We start from the raw sequence: 24,140 nt of genomic DNA on the forward strand, positions 1-24,140 counted from the left end.
TTTAGGTAAAAAGAAAAATGCCCTGGCTAAAATAGGAAATTTACGGTATATTTAATATGAATAATTGAAGATTGACAGTCTGTGGCTACTTTCTTGTGTCATCATCTGCTAAAATGTAACATTCATTGTATAACATTTCACTCAAGCTTAAATGTTGGTCAAGGTATGAATAATTCTGGGCCTAATTTTACATAATTATGTTTTTTTCTACATTTAAGTAAAATTTGTGTTGAGCTGTTTAAAAAAAAACAACATAATGTTTAACAAACAAAAACTTGCATAAAGCAAACATATTATCCAGTCTCATGTTGATAGGTGTATTAAAAACTTTAAATTTATCTTTCAAAGGTACATTTATTATTATGGGTGTCACGAGACACCCCACTCACGAGATGGGCTGATAAACGAGATTGGGTCCACGAGAACGAGATAACTGAGGTTTTAACATTAATTTTAAGAAAAGTACAGTGAAAAAATATGGCTGGACATTTTTTATTTATTTAATTGATTCACAAAGGTGCGTTTTGAAATGATTATTCTCCCACAATTTGACCCTAAACAATATTGTTGTCTACATTTTTGAGACCAAACAAATCATCCATCCATCCATTTTCTAAACCGCTTGGCCTCCAAATAATCTACTGTTATGATAATGATGCGCATATGATGATGTGCATGCATGCGTGTTTGTTTTCCTCGTCTCTGTTTACCACACAGGCTGCAGGACAAGAGGGTTCACTCTGCATCTGTCAGTGCGCGTTGTTGATACAGTGGAATGAACGGAAATAGTGAACCCTCCTCTCAGCCATTCAGCCTCTTTTCCCAGTATGTGGAGGCGGGGCTACTAGTGAGTGATAGCTAGCAGCAAGTTAGCCTCGTGAGCAAGCATACGCTAACATGAATGACGGTACAAAAGCGATGATTTCTAAGGCCACAGTGTGGGAATATTTAACAGAATGAGCAAGGTGAGGTCATGACGAACCGATATGTTGCATTTGTTCAAAAGTAGTGATGAGGAAGACGGGGAATACGACAAGTGCAGCGGAGCTTCGTCCCGACGGCCAGCGCTGACTGAGGCATTTGGTCGGCGAAGTAAATATGAAAAAAACAGAGCAAAATGGTGCGAACTTACAGACAGTGTGACAGACCCTGCATTTATTTTGCGTTGCAAAAAAAATGCCACCTTTCAATACCGTAGTAAACATTTTAGAAAAGCGGTACGGTAGAAATGTTTGACAGAGTACGAATTGCCTGGGAGAACGTAGATGTAGATGTCACAAACAGCAACTCCTCAACTGTACAACCGAGTGAAAAAGGATGCGTTGAAGGACATCGGAAACATTGCATTTTACATTTGCATTTGTGTTATAAAACCATAAGTATTGTTTTCCTTGCCTGTATATGCATAGCGCATGGTACTAACATCTACATTGTCTCCTTTCAGACAGTCGCACATGAGCACCTCAGTAACCCTAATGTGTGCATAAAAAATGCAAATCAGGAAAAGGCGGGACATGTATGACCAACTGGGTAAACTACTGAGAATCCAGTGTTGGCTTTAGGACGCTCCCTTGCCGATTCATCACCTTATTTGCACACCAAATTTAATTAAAGGTCACCCTAGTCGCAATATTCTCTTGGTAATTCGTATAACAACTTGAGCGGTGATACCACTTTTATTACCTCCTCAGTGTGTATTCCAATTATAGCTGTACAGAAGCTAGTACCTATATTAGCAAGGCTCATCCTGTCTGTGGCGACCCGATTAAAAAAGGTAATTATCTGATATGGGTGTTGCTGTCAGTGACAGATGATATTGGGAGGTGATTATATGTGTATGGTCACCCCGCCCCCTCCACCCTTGTGCAAAGGGTCCATCGCTGGGAGATGCAGAGTCTGATACGTACTGGATGGAAGCTTCACTAAGAGTTAGATGAGGATAATTTTGCAGATTTGCAAAATGAGTATACTTTCTTATCCTTAAAAAGTTTTACTGGATCACAGCCTTCCTCAGGCTTCCTGCTGAAAGTTTTCATTTCATTCCTGATTTTTAGGTTAGCAGGACTACACATGAACTACGTCCAATAAAGGATGGGGATCACACAGTCGAACCTCTAAAACAGGGGTGTCAAACTCATTTTCATTGAGGGCCACATCGCAGTTATGGTTGCCCTTAGAGGACCACTTGTAACTGTCAGTATATATGAATCTAAATATGAATATAACTTCATAATATTATTACACAGTTGCCCATGCATTAGATTATTATATTTTTACTAACAAATTGATGGATAACTTGCTTCGAAATGAGAAGTGAAGTGAGAATGTCATGGTGACAAGCAGACATTCAAGTATTTGTTTTTGACAAATGCTTGGAATATCTTGCTGCATGATTAGATAATACTGACGTTCAGAAGAACCGCATGCAGTGCAATTTTTCTGTCAAAATGACAGATCAAATACATTTAGAAGGGCAGAGGTGAAGTGCATTATTGACATGCATTATTACAAGTGTTTCGCGGGCCGCATAAAATGTTGTGGCGGGCCACATCTGGCCCCCGGGCCTTGTGTTTGACACCTGTGCTGTAATGTCTTACAGTCATCTGAGGAAAATATGCCTCTAAAGTCACACATAACTTCTGAGTTCCAACTAGGGCTGCAACGCTTGGTCGACATAATCAACCACATCAATTATAAAAAATGTACTTCAAAATTGATTTATGATTGTCGATGAGTTGCTTAATAAATTTTTAATTAATAGACCACCACTGAGTCATTTATTTCTAAAAAGATGCGTGAGGGCAAGAAGTACAAAGAAAAACAATAGCGTATAAAGACCAAGAAACAGAGTCACCGGAGGAAAAAAGTAGACCCTGACACTTAAGCGTGGCAACATTTTAATGAACATAAGCAGGTGGGGTCGTTTCATATTCAAACTCATGTTTCACAGCAGTATGACGGCTATGCATGAGCACCTTAAACGCAAGCACCCCGGTGTTGTGTCGTTTTCCTCACCATCACCACCACCCCTGAGGTAAGCTTTAGCTAACGCCAAACTAATAAAGCATGGATTCAATTATTACTTTTGGGGCCGCAAAGTGCCCACGGGCCACGAGTTTGAGACCCCTGTTCTAGTACAATATAAGTAGTTTTGCCCTTGATTTAGGGTATTTCAACATGCTTGGATTTCGGGTTTTGCAGTGCGCTGTTAGGCCTTGATAGAAGTCCGCCATGTAGCAAGTGCCACTCGTTTGGTGTTGATTTGCGTTCCCAGCTCTTTCCTCTCCTGCGAGAGCCACAACAAACTAACTAAAGAACTACACAGCCTAGAAATGACTGCCTTTTTGCAAGTGAACAGGTGCTATTAAGATCATCTTTTTCTTCTTCACTGACCCTGGAAAGTTAGCTGCTCCGCAAAAACAATCAAAACATTTTTGTTGTGTTTCTGTTGATAAATAGATAAAGAGGAATAAATCAATTTTGCAGTGATGGATGAATGAAGTAAAAATACCCTGCAGTCATTTGTCTGCTTGTATTCAGGCCTCGTATTCCCACCCTGTTCTGCCAAATGAACATGCAAGTCAGAACCAGAGAAGGAATTGCTTCACACACTCAGGAGTATGCACACATGTTTCCATAGCACTTATCAGTATTACGATATGACGCTAAGCAGCCTGGATACAATAGAAGAAGGAGGGAGGAGCAGGGTTAGTGGAGAAACAAAGCAAACCCTGAAATCTGTCGGCCATTTGTGCTCACATACTGTACACACATGTCGGGAGTCTTCTGGCATGCTTTACTGGGCCAAAGAAGTGCTGGTCTAGGGCCTGCTCCGTCCTCCAGGGAGCATTGCCTCCCCCCAAACCTCCCGCCCGCCTCCTAGCCCCCTTCCCCCTTCCTCCGCAGTCTGTGGACACAGTTTGAGGCGACAAGGTTGCATTAAAAAAAAAAAAAAAACTCTTCTTCATAAACAAGCCCATCCGTTGGAGTCTATTCCAAGATGAGGAAAATAATCACAGTGGTAATTGTGTCGAGTGAGAGATCTGAAGAATTATTGGAAGAAGCAGACAATCTCACCGAGGCTTTTGTTACTTTGCCGTTTTTTCCGACATTGATCCACCCTTCCATCTGTCTTCTTCTTCTTCTTCTCCCACCCTCTCTCTCCTGGATTCAAGAGTGGAGAGGAGCCTTCTGGCTTGAACAGAGAGGGGATGAAGCTGTTTATTCATCTGGAGGGTATTAGAGCCATGATTAAGGAGAGGAGGGAGCGGCGAGGCTGATGCGACGTCTGAATTGCTCGTTCGTCGGCCGCCGCCGTGATTCGGGCCAACAAAACAGGGGAATGAGGAAGGAGGGAGGAAAAAAACTGTGAAATTTGACTTTCTCAGGAAAAGACAGATTTTTTTAATTTTCCTTTTACAATTCTCTCTCCCTCCTTGTCCTCACAGCCAAGCTAATTATTAATAAATGCAGCTTCTCTTGAACCTTGGAGAGGTGTCAGCGCCGCAGTCACCGAGGGTTAAGAAATCTTGACATTTAAGACAGGGATGCATGAAAATACACCGTCTTGCTTGAGTAGATGCTTGTTTTTTTTTTCTTTTTCTTTGCCTCCCGCTCTCCTCTCTGATGTTTTTGTCTCCCTCCTGGGCTGTCTCCTGTTGTTTTACTACTGACAAGCATGGACGCCTTGGAGGAGATATCAGATGGAGGCTCTGTGTATGAATCAGGGAAAACAAAGGTCAAGACGCAGCCTTTTTTTTGTGAATGCTGATGCTAAAGCCGACACATTGTTTGTCCTCATAAGAGAAGTTTGATAGTAAAATTATCGATAAGACCAGAACTTTAGTCCACTTTCTGCTTGTCGTCAGCGGTGGTGGTTGTCAATAATAACAGGCGGGAGGAGCGATCGCATCAATAATATGCATGTATCCTTGCATGAGCATGGACTTTGACTTTGTGGATTATTTCAAGTCTTTCTATTCATTTCTATAATGCAGAGTGGTAGTTGGCATTAACATCTGGTGGGAGGGCACTCACATTAACTACTCTGTATCACACTTTTGCTGCACACACATGCCCATGCATGAGCAAGCCTACCGTAGGCTTTTACTTCATAGATGATTCCTTGTCTTTCTATTTCTACAATGTAAGGTGGGGTTTAAAATTAATAATAACAGAGAGGAACAATCGTATCAATTATGTAGCATGTACGTCACCTGCACATGTGCTCGTGTATGAGCAAGCATTTTGTAGCCTTTGACTTCTGGGATTATTTCAAGCCTTTGTATTTATTTCTATAATGCAAGGTGGTTGTTACCAGTATTAACTGGCAGGAGGGCTGAAAGTATATCACGTCCAAGTAGCTTGTGTGCATCTGCTCGTGCATGAACACATGAATACATGTCATAGCACTTCAGTGTGATGTAAAAACATATTTATTGGACATTGCTTTCTACAAAACAGGACAGGAGAAGTGTCCACTGTGATACGTCACATCCTGGTACAATCTTTCAGGCATTCACCGCTCACACGGACGCCGTCCCAGATCTTACTTTCAGAGTTCAAATATTGTCAGGAAGACGTGGTCCTCTCATTCTGTCTATTACGTTTATACAGAATAGCTACTCGGGGAGGAAAAAAAGTGGGAAAATGCCAATTTTCAACACGCTACTGAATCTCTTTCTGAAACGTTTTAATGAGCCGACCCTTCAAGAAGGCAGCCATTTTTACCCATACGATAGTTATTCTTTCTGCTGATCTATTGAGTAAAATTTGTCTGAATAAAGATTGGGAGTACAAACATTAGTAGCAGCAGCAGTGAGAATGTATCGCTGGATCTTGCACCTGATCTGCCGCAGTGTTGAGGGAACAGCACATAAACACAACAAACACCCTTCTGTCCAATCACACCTCGCCTCGTGCTCCCTTAGAGCCAGTGCAGTGAGGCGGGCGACGGAGGGGCATGCTGGGGGACAGATTGTCATGCTCCTCTCTCCCCCTGTGAGGCTCACTGTGACCACTGGTCAAGCCAAGACCTGCACAACAGCCTTCTTCCTGTTTGCGCTCTGGCCTCGACCTGCTCTTCCTCTCTCTAACACGACAAATTACATCTTAACAAGACATTTTGGACCATCCTATGCTTGCAACTTTGTGGGAACAGTTTAGGGAAAGACTCTTTTCTGTCTCCAGTGCACAAAGCAATGTTCATAAATGCATGCTTGGATGAGTTTGGTGTGGAAGAAGCACATCAAACACCTTTGAGATGAACTGGAACAGACACGGTGAGGTCAACGAACTAAAAAATGCAAACGTTATCATCTCCATACTTGTGCAAATGAAATCAGTATATCAGGGCCACATGTCGGCCGTATGTAATCCATTTTTCATGCAGTCTCGCTATCACAGGCCAAGTAAATGATGACTGGCCGCCCTACTTTTCCTCCTCTGGCCTTCCATTTGTCTAACTTTCCCGGTGAGCCACCGGGGTGCTGTGATTTCTGGGACAGTGACCAAGTGTGTCTGTCTGAGCGAGGGGACGTGGGTAATGTGGACAAAGTAGTTGACAGTTTGCCTGTTCCCCCGTGGATGAGAGGCGGAGTCACGAGAGTGGGAGTATTGACGTGGCTTGATGCTCATGTCAGGTCACAGGATGAAACACCAGGAAGTGAATCTTTATTTCATCTCCTGACTTCCTGTCTCTCAGCGTGATCATCCTTGATCACTACACACACACACAAACCCCGCTCTGCTCTATATCTTGAAACATTGATTGATCTCTTGCAAGGAAGAGAGGGATGTGATATTTGTCAGCAATGTGTAAAGACATATTGTGTTTTCACATACAGTAAAAAAAAAACTTGTGTTCCTACAAAGATATTTTGCTTGATGGCAGCCATGTTTTTCAACTAATGTTGCTCAAGTATTACAGGCGTTGCGTCAGTTCTCTAAAGGTGTGTATAAAAATTTGGCAGTGATTCAGCTGAATACCCTGAAGTTACAGTGGGTGTTTTGTAGAGCACATTGGGCTGTGTGAGAAATTTCAAGTCAATATGACTTAGGGGGCTTTAGTAACAGTGCCACCATGTTGTGTATTTGTCAGAAAAAATAATAGCACAGGCAACAGAGTAGGGGTTGCATATTTTGACAAATTTGTATGTTTTCAAAGGACCATATTTTTCATAGTACCTTTTCAAAAATCAACTAATAACTGTTAAATGAAAACTGGCTAGCTGTCCAGCTAACAAACTAGCAGGGTACCCTGCTAACAGTCTAAGTAATTTCAACAAAAAATAACCTCCCAAACCTTTTGAAAAAACAATTATTCCCACATTTCACTTTATTTGTTCCTAGCATGATGTAAAATGTGATAGGGATGAATGTCATTGTGTCACATTAAAATTATAACACAGGACCTCAAGTGCGTTGCTAATGCTATCAGCTAACAGCAGCGTAATCACCAAGCACCATTATGTTAACCTATGCCAGCTTTGAGTGGCAGGTAGGCTGTTTAGTTTGTTTAGAAATGATTTAAAGAGACCCTACTTTGAGTCAGGGATAATGTGAAAATTCATTTTGCCGCCTCCTCCATTAGATCTTAAGTGATTCTGTCAGAAAGCGTGCTGTACATGATGAGCGCGTTGTTCAGACACACTTCACTATTTGGGCATCAGAAAAGGTAAAGTGTTGAGATGACACATGCGTTGTCTCGCGGGGGAACGCTCACTACTTTTCCTAGAATTAAAAAAAAAAAGAAGAAGAATATGAAGGGAGGTCATGTTGTTGCAAGTTGGACAAGTTGTCAGCTTTTTGTTTATTCAATGAGTCCCTAATCCCCCCGTGTGCCAACAAATATACAAACATATCTCTTATGACAAGCAGCGCGCACACAAAGACATTCTTTGCTTTGCCATAAGCGGTACATGAATGATTTGTGGACGTAGCTTTAACATTATCCTCCTCACTTATAGCTATAAATGTGTTGGCCACCATATGTGCTATGTTCCAAAGGGCGACTATGTAATCAGGAAAATTAATGACAACCTCTCTTAAAATACACTCATGTATTTTGCTAAGACCCAAATATATTAATAGCAGACATAAATCAAAACATATCCTCAGGGTTTTGGGAGGCTATGGCATTGAGTGCAAAAAACGGCAGACTACCTGTTCCCGGAATTTATTTGAGCAGGCGTATTTACACTGCATGGGAAAGGTTACTAAGAATGAAAGGAGCACAAAGATGACTTCAGTCTGCTTCAGGAAATGGATAATTTTTGGTTATTACTTGTTCAAATAGAGGAGATTTTTATGGAGCTTTTGCAAGTGTGGAGTCTTATTAAGATTCATGAGCTAAATGTTTGTGATTTCCATAAATCTGAGTTGAGATGTGGCACATATGCACAGCAAGAACTCATTGAAGTTTGGTGCACATTGGAGTAAAAATACAGTTTTCTACTGTATTTGCTCTCAAAGGAGCCAATAACCCCTCTGCAGGCTTCTCTTCAAGAAGTCAGCAGCGTTTGGTCTCATTCTGAATTGTACAATCACCGTGGTCTTTGATTTTAGAGCATATTTTTCTCTGAATATGTTTGTTAAATTTCAAATTTTACGACCTCAGTGGAGTTAGAGGCCTATTTTCCCCTAAAAATTCGCATTTTTTGACCTTATGGGTGTGATTTAAGAGGCATATTTCCCTCCTAAACATTGGTCAAATTCTTAATTGTGTGAGTTTCAAGTGGGTTCGAAATGATGGGCATATTCTGCGCAATATGATCTTAGGGGCATTTGACTTTCAGGTCTATTTTCACATCATTATTTTGCATAAAATTTTGGCCAAATTGCGCATTCTAAGACCAGTGGGACGTTTGACCTTAGAGGCATATTTTACTAAAACAATTTGTTGTATGTAAAATGTAAAACAATTGTAAAATGTTTGCTTCAGTAGCATAAACCATTAGAGGCCTATTTTTACATGTCTACTACAGGTTGAATTCTGAATTGTATGACCTGGCTGAATTTTCCTCTGAAACTGGTGCCGACTTTGATGACGTCATTGTTGTTGGACTTCGTTTTCGCCTAGTTTAGACTTAAGAAGCCTCTTTTTTCCAGATTTTTTTTTTATTCCAAATTTTACAACCTTCACCTACAGGTGAATAACTTTCCACTGAGAATTTTGATCTACTTCCAAATTGTGTGAATAGTAAGTGGTGTTCACCTTTTAATTTATTTTTTTTTTCTAACTTTTGGTTCATATTTATAGAGCCACCCTAAAAGCCACCCTAAATGAGCTTTTAGGTTATTTCATAACCCCTCTTGAGACTTGACAAAAAGGCCATCATATCGTTTCTCCAATATTAACACTCTCACTACATTGTTGTAGTTGTTTTGCACGGCTCTTTGCCAGGAATTATTTTATTTTTGATATACAGACCACACTCATTCTACTTGGCGGAAGTCTGTGAACTACTGTGTGTCTTCTAGCTTGTTTTATATGACTATGGCACATTCCCTGTATCATCCCGGCCTGCGACTTGGCTTGTTTTGTTCCATATAGGATATGTTTAAAGGAGATGGAGGTGGTGGGGGGTAGACTCCCAAAGAGGGACAGGCCTTAAGATGGAGGTCTTCCTCCCAGGATGTGACAGGCTGTTGGCTGGAGGATGCTCAGGAAGGCCTTGGCAGACCAACAAAGACAGCCCTTCAGCTGCAGGGTGTAGTTTTTCAGGCCCCAGCATCCCCTTTGGCAGCAGCACAGAGAGCGCTGGCGTGCACAGGCCCCCGGCCCGAGAGACTGGGAAGTAAGGTCCCGTTCTTTTATTTACTCAGGCTGCTGCTGAGGTTTGGGCATTTCTTGTCAGGGTGAAGAAGGGAAAAAAACAAGTCCGTCTCTCTCTTTTCCTCTTCGGGTCTCCTGAGAAGGATTGTGCTTTCATCCACGGTTGTTCACATACTTGTTTTTGGCCATTGGACTTCTATCTGTGTTTTCTGTGTATGTGTGGGAGACAGCGAGAGAATGAATCTGCGCAAAAAAAAAAACATTCTCTTGTTTTCATTGTCCCGACAGTAAAAGAACTTCTCTACTATGTCTTTACAGCAGCAGGACCTTTCAGCCTCCAGGGACACGTCAGTAATCAATCATACACAGTGCTAGTCATATACAGGTTTAATTGCCGTGCTGGACAAACCTTTGATTTTGAAAAAAAAATTGAAGTAAGAAATCTTGCATTTTGGTCCAATTCCCCAGTGTACAAGCCCAAAGGTGTTGGACTTTAGAGGTGTATTTTTCTCAAAAAATGTTGAATTCCAAATTGTGAGACCTTTGGGATGTTCACCCTTAGAGACATAATTTGGATCATTTTGGTTGAATTCCACATTGCATGATGTGGCTTTTGACTTTTTTATTTATTTATTATTTTTGTATAAAGTATGCAACTTATGTCACTTTCAACTTTTGAGGCATATTTTTTCCTGAAAGTTGTGGTTGAATACTGAAGTGTACGACTTCAGGTTTGTCAAATTTAAGAGTGTATTTCTACGAAAATATCACAGAAAATTTGGGTCTAAGTCCAAATTGTACAAAAAATGTTGGTCACATTCTGAATTATAGCACCCAAGTGACATTCTACTTCTGAAGCATATTTTTCTTCCTGTACATTTTGCTTGAATTCTGAATTGGGTTCGAATTCAGAGGTATATTTTTCCATTTAAAGTTTGGTTACATTGTGAATTGTACTACCTTAGGGACATTCAACTATTTAAAAATTTTGTCTGGATTATTGCTTTCCTAAGCCATTATTTGACAAACTGAAACACTGTTTTGCCTCCGAACATGCTCAGTCCTTCTTTTAGCTGAAGACCAGATCTTTTTTTAATGTTCTCCCAAAGATTTATGTTCATGTGTTACAGTAGTAATCGCACTAAATAAGTAACTGACAACAAGCAAATAAGCAAAGAATGGAAAGACAGCTTGATGGTGTCCCAAGGCAAATGCATCCTCATTTAGGATGGTTGAATTTCATTTAACCTTGTATAGTTGCCCATTTGTTTGTTTGTTTGATAGTGTTGTGTCAGCGCCAATATGTTTGACTGTAAGGCATTGGCCAGGTCATTCTTCATGCACCGTCTTCCCCAAACCCTGTGAGGCTGTGGGAGACAGGGCAGATCCGCCCCCTCTGTGGAGGAGGGCATCGCACTGAGTCACCCCCCCCCCTCACTCATGTATGGAAGCTTGTATGGAAACCAAGCGAGGTTTGCTCCATGAGAGAGATGTGTAGAGTGGGCGCCTCGCCAGCGGTAGGAGGTTTTTGGTAGAGTTGCGATGTGGAGGTGGGTTCTCAATGTGCCGCTTTCAGCAGTTTATGTTGCAAGGAGGGGAGGGGGGTGGACAAGGGAATGGCCTCCTTCGACTGCATCTGTTTCCTGAAGATAGGCCTTGATGGGGGGCAAGTGTTCAGAGAGGGCATGATATCCTGACGAAGGGCAGCTCTCACCATAAAAACAACAGCAAGGGGAAGAGAGAGGAGAGACTTGTCAGCTGAAGGAGAAGACCAAACTTTTCCTTCAAACCCCCTCTCCGTCCTCCACCTCGCCTCATAAATCTTTGCAGTTTCCTCTTGTTTTTCCATTTCTGTGTTTTGGCCCTTTGACATAACTTCTTCTGAAGGGGACGGGTGTGGGGATTACAGTGTTTTATTTAGGTAAGGAAGTAGGGAGCACTAAGAATTCGACAGCAGGAAGAAGTGGCCGACGACCTTTTGAACTTGTGGAAGTGGTGCTGTGTGTTTTCCAGTGGTGTTACTGTACAATGCAACAGTGCACTGGAATGTCAGCACATTTGTGTATCAGGAGACTGTAAGGTATTTGTAACACATATGGGAGCCGTATTGTTGCTTGACTGCTGTTCTCCCGGTGATTCTCTGCACCTGCTTGCCCTTGAATAAGTTAGCCTACGCACACAGGGATTTGGAAGAAGTCATTTTCCCTTACTCTGTCCACATGGAAAACCGACATTTGCAGGCTGACTTGCATGCCAAAGCAACAGGTGGCGCTCTAACCCGTGAATGAAAAACAGACTTTTTGGCAATGTGCTCATTACACTGTAATACATCCAGATTTTGCCGTAATCTCCATTTCTGCTATGAAAAATGTATTATCACCTTGTGTGCAAGATACACAAACTACAAAAATTTGTGGAAAAATATGCCTCAAAAGTCAAATCAAACTTGAATTCAAACAGTCGTCATGCATCCTATGAGAATTCACCTCACTGAGCAGCTTAAGTATTCATGCCAAGTGTGTGTAGCTTTTTCTTTAGCTTTATTATGCTTTATTTGTTCCAACAATACCTTTAAAATCCCACTAGGTGATTATACCGTACTACAAACATGTTTCTGTTCCCTCTCTACAGTGTCTCTGTCATGCATCTTTTTTGGGGGTGAGCCTTTTTACTTTAGTTTCATTTAGTTCTGTTATACAGAGGTTAATTTTAGACTCATAATGTTACTTTTACCATGGCGACAGATTGAGCCTGGAAAAATGTTTTTTTATGGGAAAATTGTTTTTGACATTATAGCAACTTAAAAGTCAAACAGCATCACAGAATGAATTGGGTTTGACACCGGATGTCCAGCTATGGTACTATTAAAGGGACTTCTCTGAGACTGATTTTGTGTGTGTGCATGCACTACGGACATGTACGTGTGTATGAGACAGCCGTGAGTGACAGCCATAAACACCAGACATCTAATTCGGCCCGAATGAAATTGCCTAACAATTTTACAATTTATTTTGTAATTGTCAAAAATATAGACATTTGTTCAAACGTTTTTTTCAACCACTATTGGTAACATTGGCCAGCTGGGGGTGGTGTACTTCTATTCATAAAAATCTATTCTTCAGCCACTTGCAAACAGTCCCTTTGCTGTGTTTGATTGTCTTGAACATACTTTGTTGTGGACTGTCAATAGTAACACCATGAGAGTAAAGTTTCTTATGCCTATGCAATGTAACAAGTTGCTCATGAATCTTCATTTAACCCAATTTTTTTTTCTTTGCACAAACACTTTACTGGTGTATCTAAATCCTGCATTGTGCCTTGAGGAAGTCGATTCTATAGTGACCCTTTGTCAAGCTTGACTGTGAAAGAAGGCTGAAATGCAACATAAATGTCTTTGTTTGCATGTCTTTGACATGATGTTGTGTCCGTTGCTTTGCTTCTTCTGCGTCGACACATTGCACAATCAATCTTTCAAGCATTATGACTCGCCTCAAAGCTTTACATGCTGATAAATATGATAATAATGCTCATCCTTTAATCGCATATGCATTGATTGATGATCTGAAAGCTCAACATTTCATGAAAATCATTTGTCTTACGGCGGAGGCTTCCTAAAGGCTGTATGGCTGCGGTCAAAATTGAACGCTTAATCACACACACACGCACACAACGTGAGATTTTTTGTCCCTTTGTGTTTTGTCTTTCTTTAAAGTCATTTCAAGGGCCCCCTAACACCCTCTCCACCCTACCCCCCCCCCCCCCCCCCCCCCCCCCCAAAAAAAAAGAAAGCTGTTCAGAAATAATAGAAATGTTCTAATTTACCTCATGCCAGGCTTACATCCTCAAGTACACCCACTGTCTTGCTTTGGCTTTAAATGTCAGAGAGATTGTGTTATGACTCACAGTGGGCTAAGCCATTACATGGCCACATACAAGGTTAATTGTAGTCAAAGTATTTCTCCTTATTATCTCCTCTAATTGTACTTTAGATTGTGTGTTTTAATGTAACTTTTAAGATAACACCTACGGAGATGCATTTTTAATGTTATTTAAAGTGCAAGAAATCTCTAATTCATATGCCACTACCTCATAATTAACAGGACAGGCACAATAGTGAGTCACCTTTTAGCCAATCTGTAAATGGATTGCTAATATACTTGTCTTGTTTTTGCCTCTGCTTTTTTACCAGACAGACCCCTGATCATCCTTTTTTTCTCTTTTTTTTCCTTCTATTTTTTTCTACAGATGGTGCAGACATCGAAGATGACCCATCGTGTTCCTGGCCAGCGTCATCTCCCTCCAGCAAGGACCAGACGTCTCCGGGACATTGTGAGGACTATGATTTTGGTGAGGACGAAGGTGGCCCCGGCCTGCCGTACCCGTGCCAGTTCTGTGACAAGACTTTCAGCCGCCTGAGCTTCCTCAAACGTCACGAGCAGAGCCACGGCGACAAACTCCCGTTCAGCTGCACCTTTTGCAGCCGTTTGTTCAAGCACAAGCGCAGTCGCGACCGACACGTCAAGCTGCACACCGGTGATAAGAAGTACCACTGCGGTGAATGTGATTCGGCTTTCTCCCGCAGTGATCACCTCAAAATCCACATGAAAACCCACTCCTCCAACAAACCCCACAAGTGCCCCGTGTGCCGCCGAGGCTTCCTCTCTTCAAGCTCGCTGCACGGCCACATGCAAGTGCACGAAAGGGGCAAAGAGGGTGGCAGCTCAGGCCTCTGTAGAGTCGATGAATGGAAGCTGAAAGAAACCCGCAAATGCAGCCGTTGTGAGGAAGGCTTCGACGTCCCAGAAGATCTCCAGAGGCACATTGCCGAGTGCCACCCTGAGTGCTCCCCATCAGAAGATGGGGGGCTGGGTGCCACACTTCAGTGCATCTACTGCCATGAGCCCTTCAGCGATGACGGAGCCCTGCTGACCCACATCGACCAGGCCCACAGCCGGGACCGCAAGAGTCACTCGTGTGCGATCTGCTCTGAGCACTTTTTGTCTGTTGAAGACCTCTATGCTCACATGGACATCCACCAACTCCCTGAGTCCAGTAACCATAGTAACAGCCCTTCTTTGCTGACCGTGGGCTATACCTCTGTCTCTAGCACCACTCCTGACTCTAACCTCTCTGTCGACAGCTCCACAATGGTGGAAACAGCACTGCCTGTCCCCAAGACGAGAGGCAGGAGGAAGAGGGCTGCCCAGAACACATCAGACATAGGAGGTCGCTCTGCTAAACAGCCTAAAATTTCCTACAGTTGCATTTACTGCAACAAGCAAGTGTTTTCCAGTTTGGCTGTGCTTCAAGTCCACCTACGGACCATGCATCTGGACAAGCCAGAGCAGGCTCACACGTGCCAGTTTTGCTTGGAGGTCCTGCCCTCGTTATTAAATCTGAATGAACATCTAAAGCAGGTCCACAATGCTGAAGGCCATGCAGCCCTGTTAGCCAGCTTGCCCGATGCCCTCCTTCAGTGCAACTTCTGTCCAGAGATCCTGAGTGATCTCAACGCCCTGCAGGAGCATATCCGCTGTTCCCACGGCTTCCCAAGCCCGGTGGCCAAGGAGAGCAACGCCTTTTTTTGCCCGCAGTGCTTCATGGGTTTCTTGACAGAGGCAACCTTGGAAGAGCATGTTCGTCAGACCCACTGTGACAGTGGTAGCCTGCGTTTCGACTCCCCTCTGGCTGTTACTCCCAAGGAGCCTATCGTAGAGGTGTACTCCTGCTCTTACTGCACCAATTCACCCATATTCAACAGTGTTCTGAAGCTCAACAAGCACATCAAGGAGAATCACAAGAACATTCCGCTGGCACTCAACTACATCAATAATGGAAAGAAGACGTTGCACGCTCTCAGCCCCTCGTCTCCAATATCGGTGGAACAAGCGTCCATGCTAAAGCAAGGCAACTCAGCCACACGCTCCTCCAATGAATTCATATGTAACCAGTGCGGAGCCAAATACACCAGCTTAGATCTTTTCCAGACTCACCTGAAGACTCACCTGGATGGCCTGCAGCCACAACTTACCTGCCCGCAGTGCAACAAAGAGTTCCCAAACCAGGAGTCCCTGCTGAAGCATGTCACCATTCACTTCACCATCACCTCCACGTATTACATCTGTGAGAGCTGTGACAAGCAGTTCACTTCTGTGGATGACCTGCAGAAGCACCTGCTGGACATGCACACCTTTGTGTTCTTTCGCTGCACTCTCTGTCAGGAGGTATTTGACTCTAAGGTGTCCACCCAGCTTCATTTGGCTGTGAAGCACAGCAACGAGAAGAAAGTGTATCGCTGCACCTCCTGCAATTGGGACTTCAGGCACGAGACGGACCTGCAATTACACGTCAAACACAGCCACCTGGAGAACCAAGGCCGGGCCCATCGTTGCATCTTTTGCGGGGAGTCCTTTGGGACGGAGGTGGAGCTGCAGTGTCACATCACCACCCATAGCAAGAAGTATAACTGCCGCTTCTGCAGCAAGGCCTTCCATGCTATTGTGCTTTTGGAGAAGCATCTGAGGGAGAAACACTGCGTGTTTGAGGGAAAGGCACAGAACTGTGGCGCTAATGGATCCACCGTGGGCAGTGCAGACGGCCAGCCGAAAGATGAGGCCGAGTTGCATGGTCTCCTTACAAACAGCCATGGCACAGGGACCACAGTTGGATCTGTTGTGGAGTCCCAGAATAGCCATGACGGAAGTGAGGAGGAGGTGGACACTGCAGAGCCCATGTATGGATGTGACATTTGTGGAGCATCTTACACGATGGAGTCTCTCCTCACAAACCACCAGCTGAGGGACCACAACATTCGCCCCGGTGAGAGTGCCATGATGAAAAGGAAAGCCGAAATGATTAAAGGAAACCACAAGTGCAATGTATGCTCTCGCACCTTCTTCTCTGAGGCCGGTTTAAGGGAGCATATGCAGACCCACCTTGGGCCCGTCAAGCACTACATGTGTCCCATCTGTGGAGAGCGTTTCCCATCTTTGCTCACACTGACCGAACACAAGGTTACCCATAGCAAAAGTCTTGATACCGGCAGCTGCCGCATTTGTAAGATGCCTCTGCAGAGTGAGGAAGACTTCCTGGAGCATTGTCAGATGCACCCTGACCTGAGGAACTCCCTGACAGGCTTCCGGTGCGTGGTGTGCATGCAGACAGTGACCTCCACGTTGGAGCTCAAGATCCACGGTACCTTTCATATGCAAAAAACGGGCACCATGACCTCGAACCAACCCATGGGCCGCAGCAACACCATCTGTCAGAACCAGCAACAACATCATGCCCAAAAACCTTTCAAGTGCGCCTCCTGCTTGAAAGATTTCCGCTCCAAGCAGGACCTGGTGAAACTGGACATCAACGGCCTGCCGTATGGACTTTGTGCATCTTGTGTGGCCAACGCTGGCTCCAAGAGCTCTAGCCCGACAATGAATGGAGGGAGACAGCAGCAGCAGGGCGGTGCCGCCACTCCAGCACCGAACACTGCTCAATGGATCCAAGGAGAATGTCTCAGCCCTGGAGAGGGCAAAGGCAAAATGGTCTCCTCTTCGTCATCGTCGTCCTCGACATCCTCAACATCGGCCGCAAAGACACGTTGTTCGACCTGCAACGTCAAATTCGAGTCAGAGGCGGAGTTGCACAACCATGTCCAGGCAGTGCACCGCGACCAAGGAGGGGACAGTAACAGTGGACAGCTCAAAACCCCACAGATGTCCCCCATGCCTAGATCAAGTCCATCCCAAACTGAAGAGGTAAAATGTTCACAAACCAGTGATTTCTGTGTGTTTTAGTACAGTTGTTTAATTTTCTTCCTCTTTTTTCTTTAACAGAAGAAGACCTACCAGTGTATCAAATGTCAAATGGTCTTCTACAGTGAATGGGACATCCAAGTTCATGTGGCCAACCATATGCTGGGTAGGACATAACTCCTATTTATGTGTGTGCTTGTATAAAAAACTAAATACCTTAACTGGCGTAACATTCAAATGCAATCGGGAACAAGTTTGATGATTAATACCATCAATTTAAAAAAAGCTCAAATGAGTGAAAAAAATGATGGCTCACGTGGTGTCAAACATGTAATAAAGATTTGTTGACCCTGTCTCATTTAGGCTCACAAGTATCTGGATCACATCACCAACTAGGTGGAATTACTTTAATATTTTAACTGCATCCCCACAGTGTTGTTGTGCATCCATTAACATCATCTTAATTTCCCAATGCATGTGATTGATGGAATATGTTGTGCTGCACGCTTGTGGAGATTACTGAAATATTTCACTGGCATTTATTCTAAGTGGGATAAAATCTGAATCTCCACGTTTTTTGTTTGTTTATGGTGCATCCTCACTGTTCACATGATCACATTACTTAATGATTTTAATGTGTTGTCACATGGCAGATTCTCTGTCAGTGTAACATCCGCATTTGCCCCCCCCAAAAAAATAATTTGGCTACCTTTGTTTGTCATCTGTATGCGGGCAGAATCATTTGTAAAGACGAGACACAATTGGAAAACATTTTTCCCCCCTGGCCAGCAGTAAGTAGGCATCAGAATTCCGGTCTCACGTTCCTTTATTCATTCATTTATTCAGCTCGTTTGGCGGCTCTTTCATTACACTGCATTATCTGTTGTCTTCAGTGGGAGAGAGACTCATTGATCTGGAACCAAACCGCCTCTCTGTTTGGGACACGCTTCTAGGCGCAGGTGAATTTAAACACGGTGGGCAATTCTATCAGGACCGCTAGGCAATTCTATCAGGGTCCCACTGTTTGTGCATAAACAATCAGAAGCATGTGATTTGTGATTTTGATGCTGCAGTGTATTTGCAAAAGAGGAGAGACGAGCCCAGGGTGTTGGTGTGTGTTTTGTATTCATCTTTGCAATCTGCTCACCCACTATTCTACTGGGGGTGCCTAATACAGTACCATGCCAGCATTAGTCCTTTCTTTTGCAAAAGCAGGCAAGGAGCACACTGGGAGGGTAGAAAACAAACCCCCCTACTGGTTACTTTATGTCTTTCAGTCGCGCAAACACACAGCTCTCCGATAATAGTGGAATTCGAGCAGCTTAAGATAACAGGAGGATAGGTGATTGGGTTATTGTCTGATGTCCTACTCCTCTGATATGCCATCACTTTGTATTCGACATCATCATGCGTGCTATCAGACATCTCAAAAGGGTGTCTGCTGGATGTGTTAGCATGGCAATTTGTCAAATGTGGAGAAAACCTTACATGTGACGACACTTTGTCCTAGAGCGACCAACAAACATAAAAACTGGGTAATAAAGAAAGTACACCAATTGAGAGATCCAATATAAGAATTTTATTTAAAAAAAACCCATAATGCTCAGGTTTGACAGACACTTTTAGAGAGTTATTCATTTAACAATATTATTTATATTTTTGTTTTATAGTTGTATTGTGCTCCGGTGTACAATTACAATGTGTCAGCTAGTTTGGCATTGTCGTTTTTCCTTTAAAAAATAATGATGTGAAAACCGAGCCGCATTGAATGCACCAGTCAGATGGACACCTGGAGCCTATTGCACAAAACTAGGATAAGGGATTAAGCCGGGATATCTTGGTTATCCGGGCTCAATTTATCTGTGATCCGGCTTTCACAAAAGTGGGATAGTGGAAAGTGGAATATGTTCTGACATACGTTACCATGGAGATTTATTCTGTGGAGTTAGCCTGCTCCAGACCAGGCTAAGGTCCAAGATCTATTTCACCCCATCCCTTATCTCAGTCAGTAGTCCCCATAAATAAACCAATAATTAATTATTAATTAATTAATTACTGCCCATTACACATTGTTATCACATACAACTACACCCACTGTCATTATTTCAACATTTGTTATCATTTATTTAAATCATTGCACATAAAGGGTTTTAGATGATGTTGCAATCATTAGCTCATTTATTAGATAATTTGTACATACTATATATAAAATACACATCCCATATAAATACTAATAGACATCTACAAGATAAAGAACTTATACAGTCTCATGGAGCTATATTAACACAATTTCACTCATATCTGCAGTCAATTTCACCTACAATTTCAACGGATTCATCATCACCGTGGGACTACGTTTTCGGAGATGTTAATTGTGTTGGTTGCGGATGTGTACTACATTACCCAGAAACAGTAGCGCTCGAGGGGAAACCGGAAGTTTACACGCTGTTGAAGCTACGAACGAGTAATGGTGATTTGCTAGTGGATCTCTTGTACTGTATTGGTTCTCGTCATCCATGGTATCATTTCAGCAAGCTTGGAACCCTGGCTGACCATGTACTAGAAATAGTACCTCATAATACCTGGTTTTGCTCGTGGAAATGCGTTTGTAGTGCATAGTGTGCAGTGGAAAACGACTGCAAACTACAACCACCATAATAAACCTTAATGTTCAATTGATACTTCTCTAACCGTGTCATCCATACTGTATATGGTAGCATTAAACAGTTGGATGACATGTTACGGTTGTCCACAACCATGCAAATCTTTTATTGGCTCTCGTTTGATTGTGCAGGTGTACCTAATGGTTAACAAAAGCATAGCTGTATCGGTGCAGCACAAGTGTAACTGACTCCATTGCTTAAAACGTAGACTTGTGTTGAATCCAATCCAGTCTGTAATCACTGCAAAAGTAATCTGGGCCAAAAACGCAGGGGAAAAAAATAATTTAAAAAAACTAATTTGGAAAAGCTCTAAATACCTTCTCTGGTGGAAAAAAAGGACACTTTCTCTCTTTAATGGCCATCTGCACGGGAGAGGGGAAAATGGGGGGCTGGGGTCATCTCCGCTCAGCTGTCAGCGTTATTAGCGTAGGTAATGGAGCAGACGCTGGATTCATAGGGGTGTTGTTTTCATCCGTGGCCCGCTCCTCTGTGGTGTCACTTCATACTGATAACTCTATATATAGTCATGTGACCCTCACATAACCATAGCACCAAGTGTATGGAACAACAGAACCCGAGCCCGTGCATATGAGCTGCCTTGGTAATACAATCGTCTCCCTAAACCCTGCCATTGCATTTTGATGCATTGATATTACACTCAGATGTTGACTGGCTTATAAAGTGACCAGCTACTTGACGATAGCGGTGTAAAAACAGCAGAAAAGGGCAAAGTGGTGGCGGTGCACGGCAGCGTCTTAAGATGGAGGTCGTAGCCCGCCTGGGCCCAGATGGATCGACGCACATTTCCCATACAGCTGGCCGCTCTGCTTGGGGACCTGGTGGGATACTCCTTTGGAGGGAAAAAAAATGATATCGCCACCATCCAAGGAGCAATTTAATAGCAGGCCAGAAGACAGCTGGCCACTCTTTAGTTTAGAGTTTTTTTGGCATGGCACACTCGCAGAATTGAGGGTGTCCAATTTTTCTCCAGAGACACACACATTTACACAGCTTTCAGCTGCTGCAGGCACTATATAATCTTTTATATTTATGTATAGTTCACATTGGATACATTAGCGTATATCCAAGAGAAAATACACCGTATTGACGTGAACGTAAGGATGACCCTGAACACAAGACAACCTCTCTTTTTGCAAACCCGTTTTTGGAAAGATTTTCACGACAAAGTCAAAAACAGAAATGTATCTTTTTCCAGCGAGCCTGCAAATCTCCACTCGTGTGCGTGTGAGTGACTGAAAGAACATTTCTGACTCGTTTGGGGAGAGTCATTTGGTGCCACCTGATGTTTAACTCAACCCCAAATATGAGACAAGGCGTCTTTTTCAGACTTTTTTGAGGGGAAAAATATAGTCTATATTGAGGTCAATATAGGTAATACAGTAGTTTAAAAAAATCCATAGAAATCAATCATACAGTGGAAACACCAAGATCAAATGTCCCAAAGGTTTTGACATTAAATAAAAGAATGTAAAAATATCCCTGAAAACTTTAAACCATCATCATCATGTGTGACAGCATAATATCTTGTGAGACTTCACCTCAGTGACAAGGGTGAAGCAAGGGTGTCCAAAGTCCGGACTGGGGGCTATTTTTGCTATTTTTGTTATTGGCCCACAGCATATAAAATTACAGCCTGCATAATAACATTAAAAATAAGATTTGGGGTAACACTGAAAGAGAAAACAGCAAAATGTGACGAGAAAACATTGTAAAAAATAAAAATCAGCAATTGAACGAGATTTCACACTAATACTACTAATAATTAATTCTGTTAAGAGAGATGAAGTAATTATAATCTGTAGTTGATCTAATTTAGGTTGTCCCTCACTACATTGCGGTTTGAATATCGCTCCCTCACTCTATTTAGGATAATTAATAATGCCGCGTATAGAGAACATACAAACCCGTTATTTTTAAAATCACTGATTTTGCTAATTTTCAAACAGCTAAAATAATGCATAAAGTTAAGAATAACTTGTTACCCAAAAATGTCATACAGTATTTCTCTATAAAAGAGGAGAAATATGATCTTAGAGGAAAATTAAACTTAAAACATTTATATGCGAGAACAAGGCTGAAAACCCACAGCATTTCAGTATGCAGAATTAAATTATGGAACGGACTGAGTAAAGAACTCAAACAATGTACCGAGATGAGCAAATTAAAAAAAACAATACAAGCAGTTGATGTTTTCTAAATACACGGCAGAAGAGTCTTATTATACTTATTGTTCTATCATTCTTGTTTTTTATTATTTATTATTTATTATTACACTGAATATTATATCAAAAATATTACATGGAATGCAGGAAGTGAATAATATGTACTGTACAAGATGTGGAATGGACGGGGGGTAGGGTTAAATAAGCTTTGCTTCTTCGTGCTCCTTTTGGACATGTGGAACTGTGAAATGATGATTGCTGAGATGTATCCATTGTAACCTTCATGCATGTTCAAATAAAATTAAACCAAACCAAACCAATTGTAGGTTTTTCAAAAATGTATTAATTAGTAAATAATCACTGTTTTGTTGTTGACAAAATAAGTAAAATGAATATTGAAAGACTAGTTATATGTAGTATTCTGGTCACTAAGCGTCAGTAATGTTACATTGATGAGACATGACATTACCTTAACACTTCCACCTATTCCACTTCGTCTGAAACACTTTCTTAAGTTTAGAATAAGTACATTGGAGAGGCTAACTAGTTAGCTCGGTCACTTGTAGCCTGTGCATTGTGGCATAAACAAAGAATAACAGAATGTCTAGAGGACTCTAATGATGTTAAAAACCATATTTAGAAAGTGATAAACAGGTTTTCTATGCTCTAAGTATGAAAATATTCCATTTATTCATATTGAATCCTACTTTGCAGAAATTCACTTACCACTGCAGCGTCTGGAACCAATTAACCATGATAAATGAGGGAAGACTGTAATGTCTTTTTAAGTCTTACCTACAAATTGCTGAGGAAAGCCCTCACTTTGAGGTATTTTCATTTAAATTCATTAGATTATTGTGTAGGGGTTAAACCGATTCCTCGAGTAATTCGAGTATCACGGTTACAAAAAATAATCAAGGATTTTTTTTCTGCCTTGAGGAATTGCTTTACGTCACCAACGCGCTTAAGTCACCCACGCACAGGAAGACGGTGGAAGCAGATGTTTAGTTGAAGGAGCGGGAAGATTGAAGAGGCGAGAGAAAACGACAAGGCAATGAAAGAGAAGGAAAACAACAGACAGAAAAAGTGGAAATTGTGGGAGCATTTCAGGCTTAAAAGCAAGTTGAACACTGTGATGTTTATCCATTGTAACACGGCACTGACATACCACAACGGCACATCTTCAATATTGCAGCAACTCCTAAGACACCCAGAGTGGAGCAAAAGATGCGAGACAAGGTAAAATTAACATAGCACTTATCAGTGAGATTAACATTAATGTACCTTACTAACATAACATTAGCCGTGTGGAGGGCTGGATTTCTCTTAATTATGACTGCTGTTGATTGTGTGGCTGGTTTATTACGATGGTTTCTGGTCAGCTGGTTTATGTTTAGGGTTCATGAATGCTCAGCAATAAACGTAATGTACATATAATTTAGTCTTAGTAATGTCAATTAAGTAATTATGATTTCTCTCCTTTCCAGTATATCATTACAGTCTCGGGTGGATACATGTACAGTATCTACTAAGCACCATTATACAGTTCCAAGCAAGCAGCTAAACTAACAAATAGCATTTTAAACATGATAGTCCAAGACATGCGCCAACTGAGCATGGTGGATAAATACGGTTTGTTCCTATGCGCAATGTGAATTTAAGAAATAGAACTGTTTGGTCGTAATTGGTCGTATTAAGTTCAATGTCTTATTTCTTATTTTCTCTTGTGTATTTATAATCGCTCTTTGACCAAGCAAAAATATGTTTT

General features: G+C 42.1%; 1 protein-coding gene across 8 annotated transcripts in view; it reads left to right on the forward strand.

Annotated features, from left to right (window-relative positions):
* The window catches only part of LOC129177354 (zinc finger protein 521), a 147,916-nt gene that overhangs the window by 50,179 nt on the left and 73,597 nt on the right, over positions 1-24,140 (forward strand). For 6 of the 8 annotated variants that reach the window (XM_054768400.1, XM_054768401.1, XM_054768405.1 and 3 more), the window contains exons 4-6: positions 14,021-17,529; positions 17,608-17,692; positions 17,890-17,922. In XM_054768400.1, coding sequence (XP_054624375.1) covers positions 14,377-17,529; positions 17,608-17,692; positions 17,890-17,922 — 3,271 coding nt within the window. In that variant the 5' untranslated portion in view covers positions 14,021-14,376. The remainder of the gene's footprint in view (positions 1-14,020; positions 17,530-17,607; positions 17,693-17,889; positions 17,923-24,140) is intronic. The other 2 variants (XM_054768399.1, XM_054768402.1) reach the window with 1 other exon arrangement.

This window comes from Dunckerocampus dactyliophorus, chromosome 2 (genome assembly GCF_027744805.1).
Source record: "Dunckerocampus dactyliophorus isolate RoL2022-P2 chromosome 2, RoL_Ddac_1.1, whole genome shotgun sequence".
In the NCBI taxonomy this organism is placed as follows: Eukaryota; Metazoa; Chordata; class Actinopteri; order Syngnathiformes; family Syngnathidae; genus Dunckerocampus; species Dunckerocampus dactyliophorus.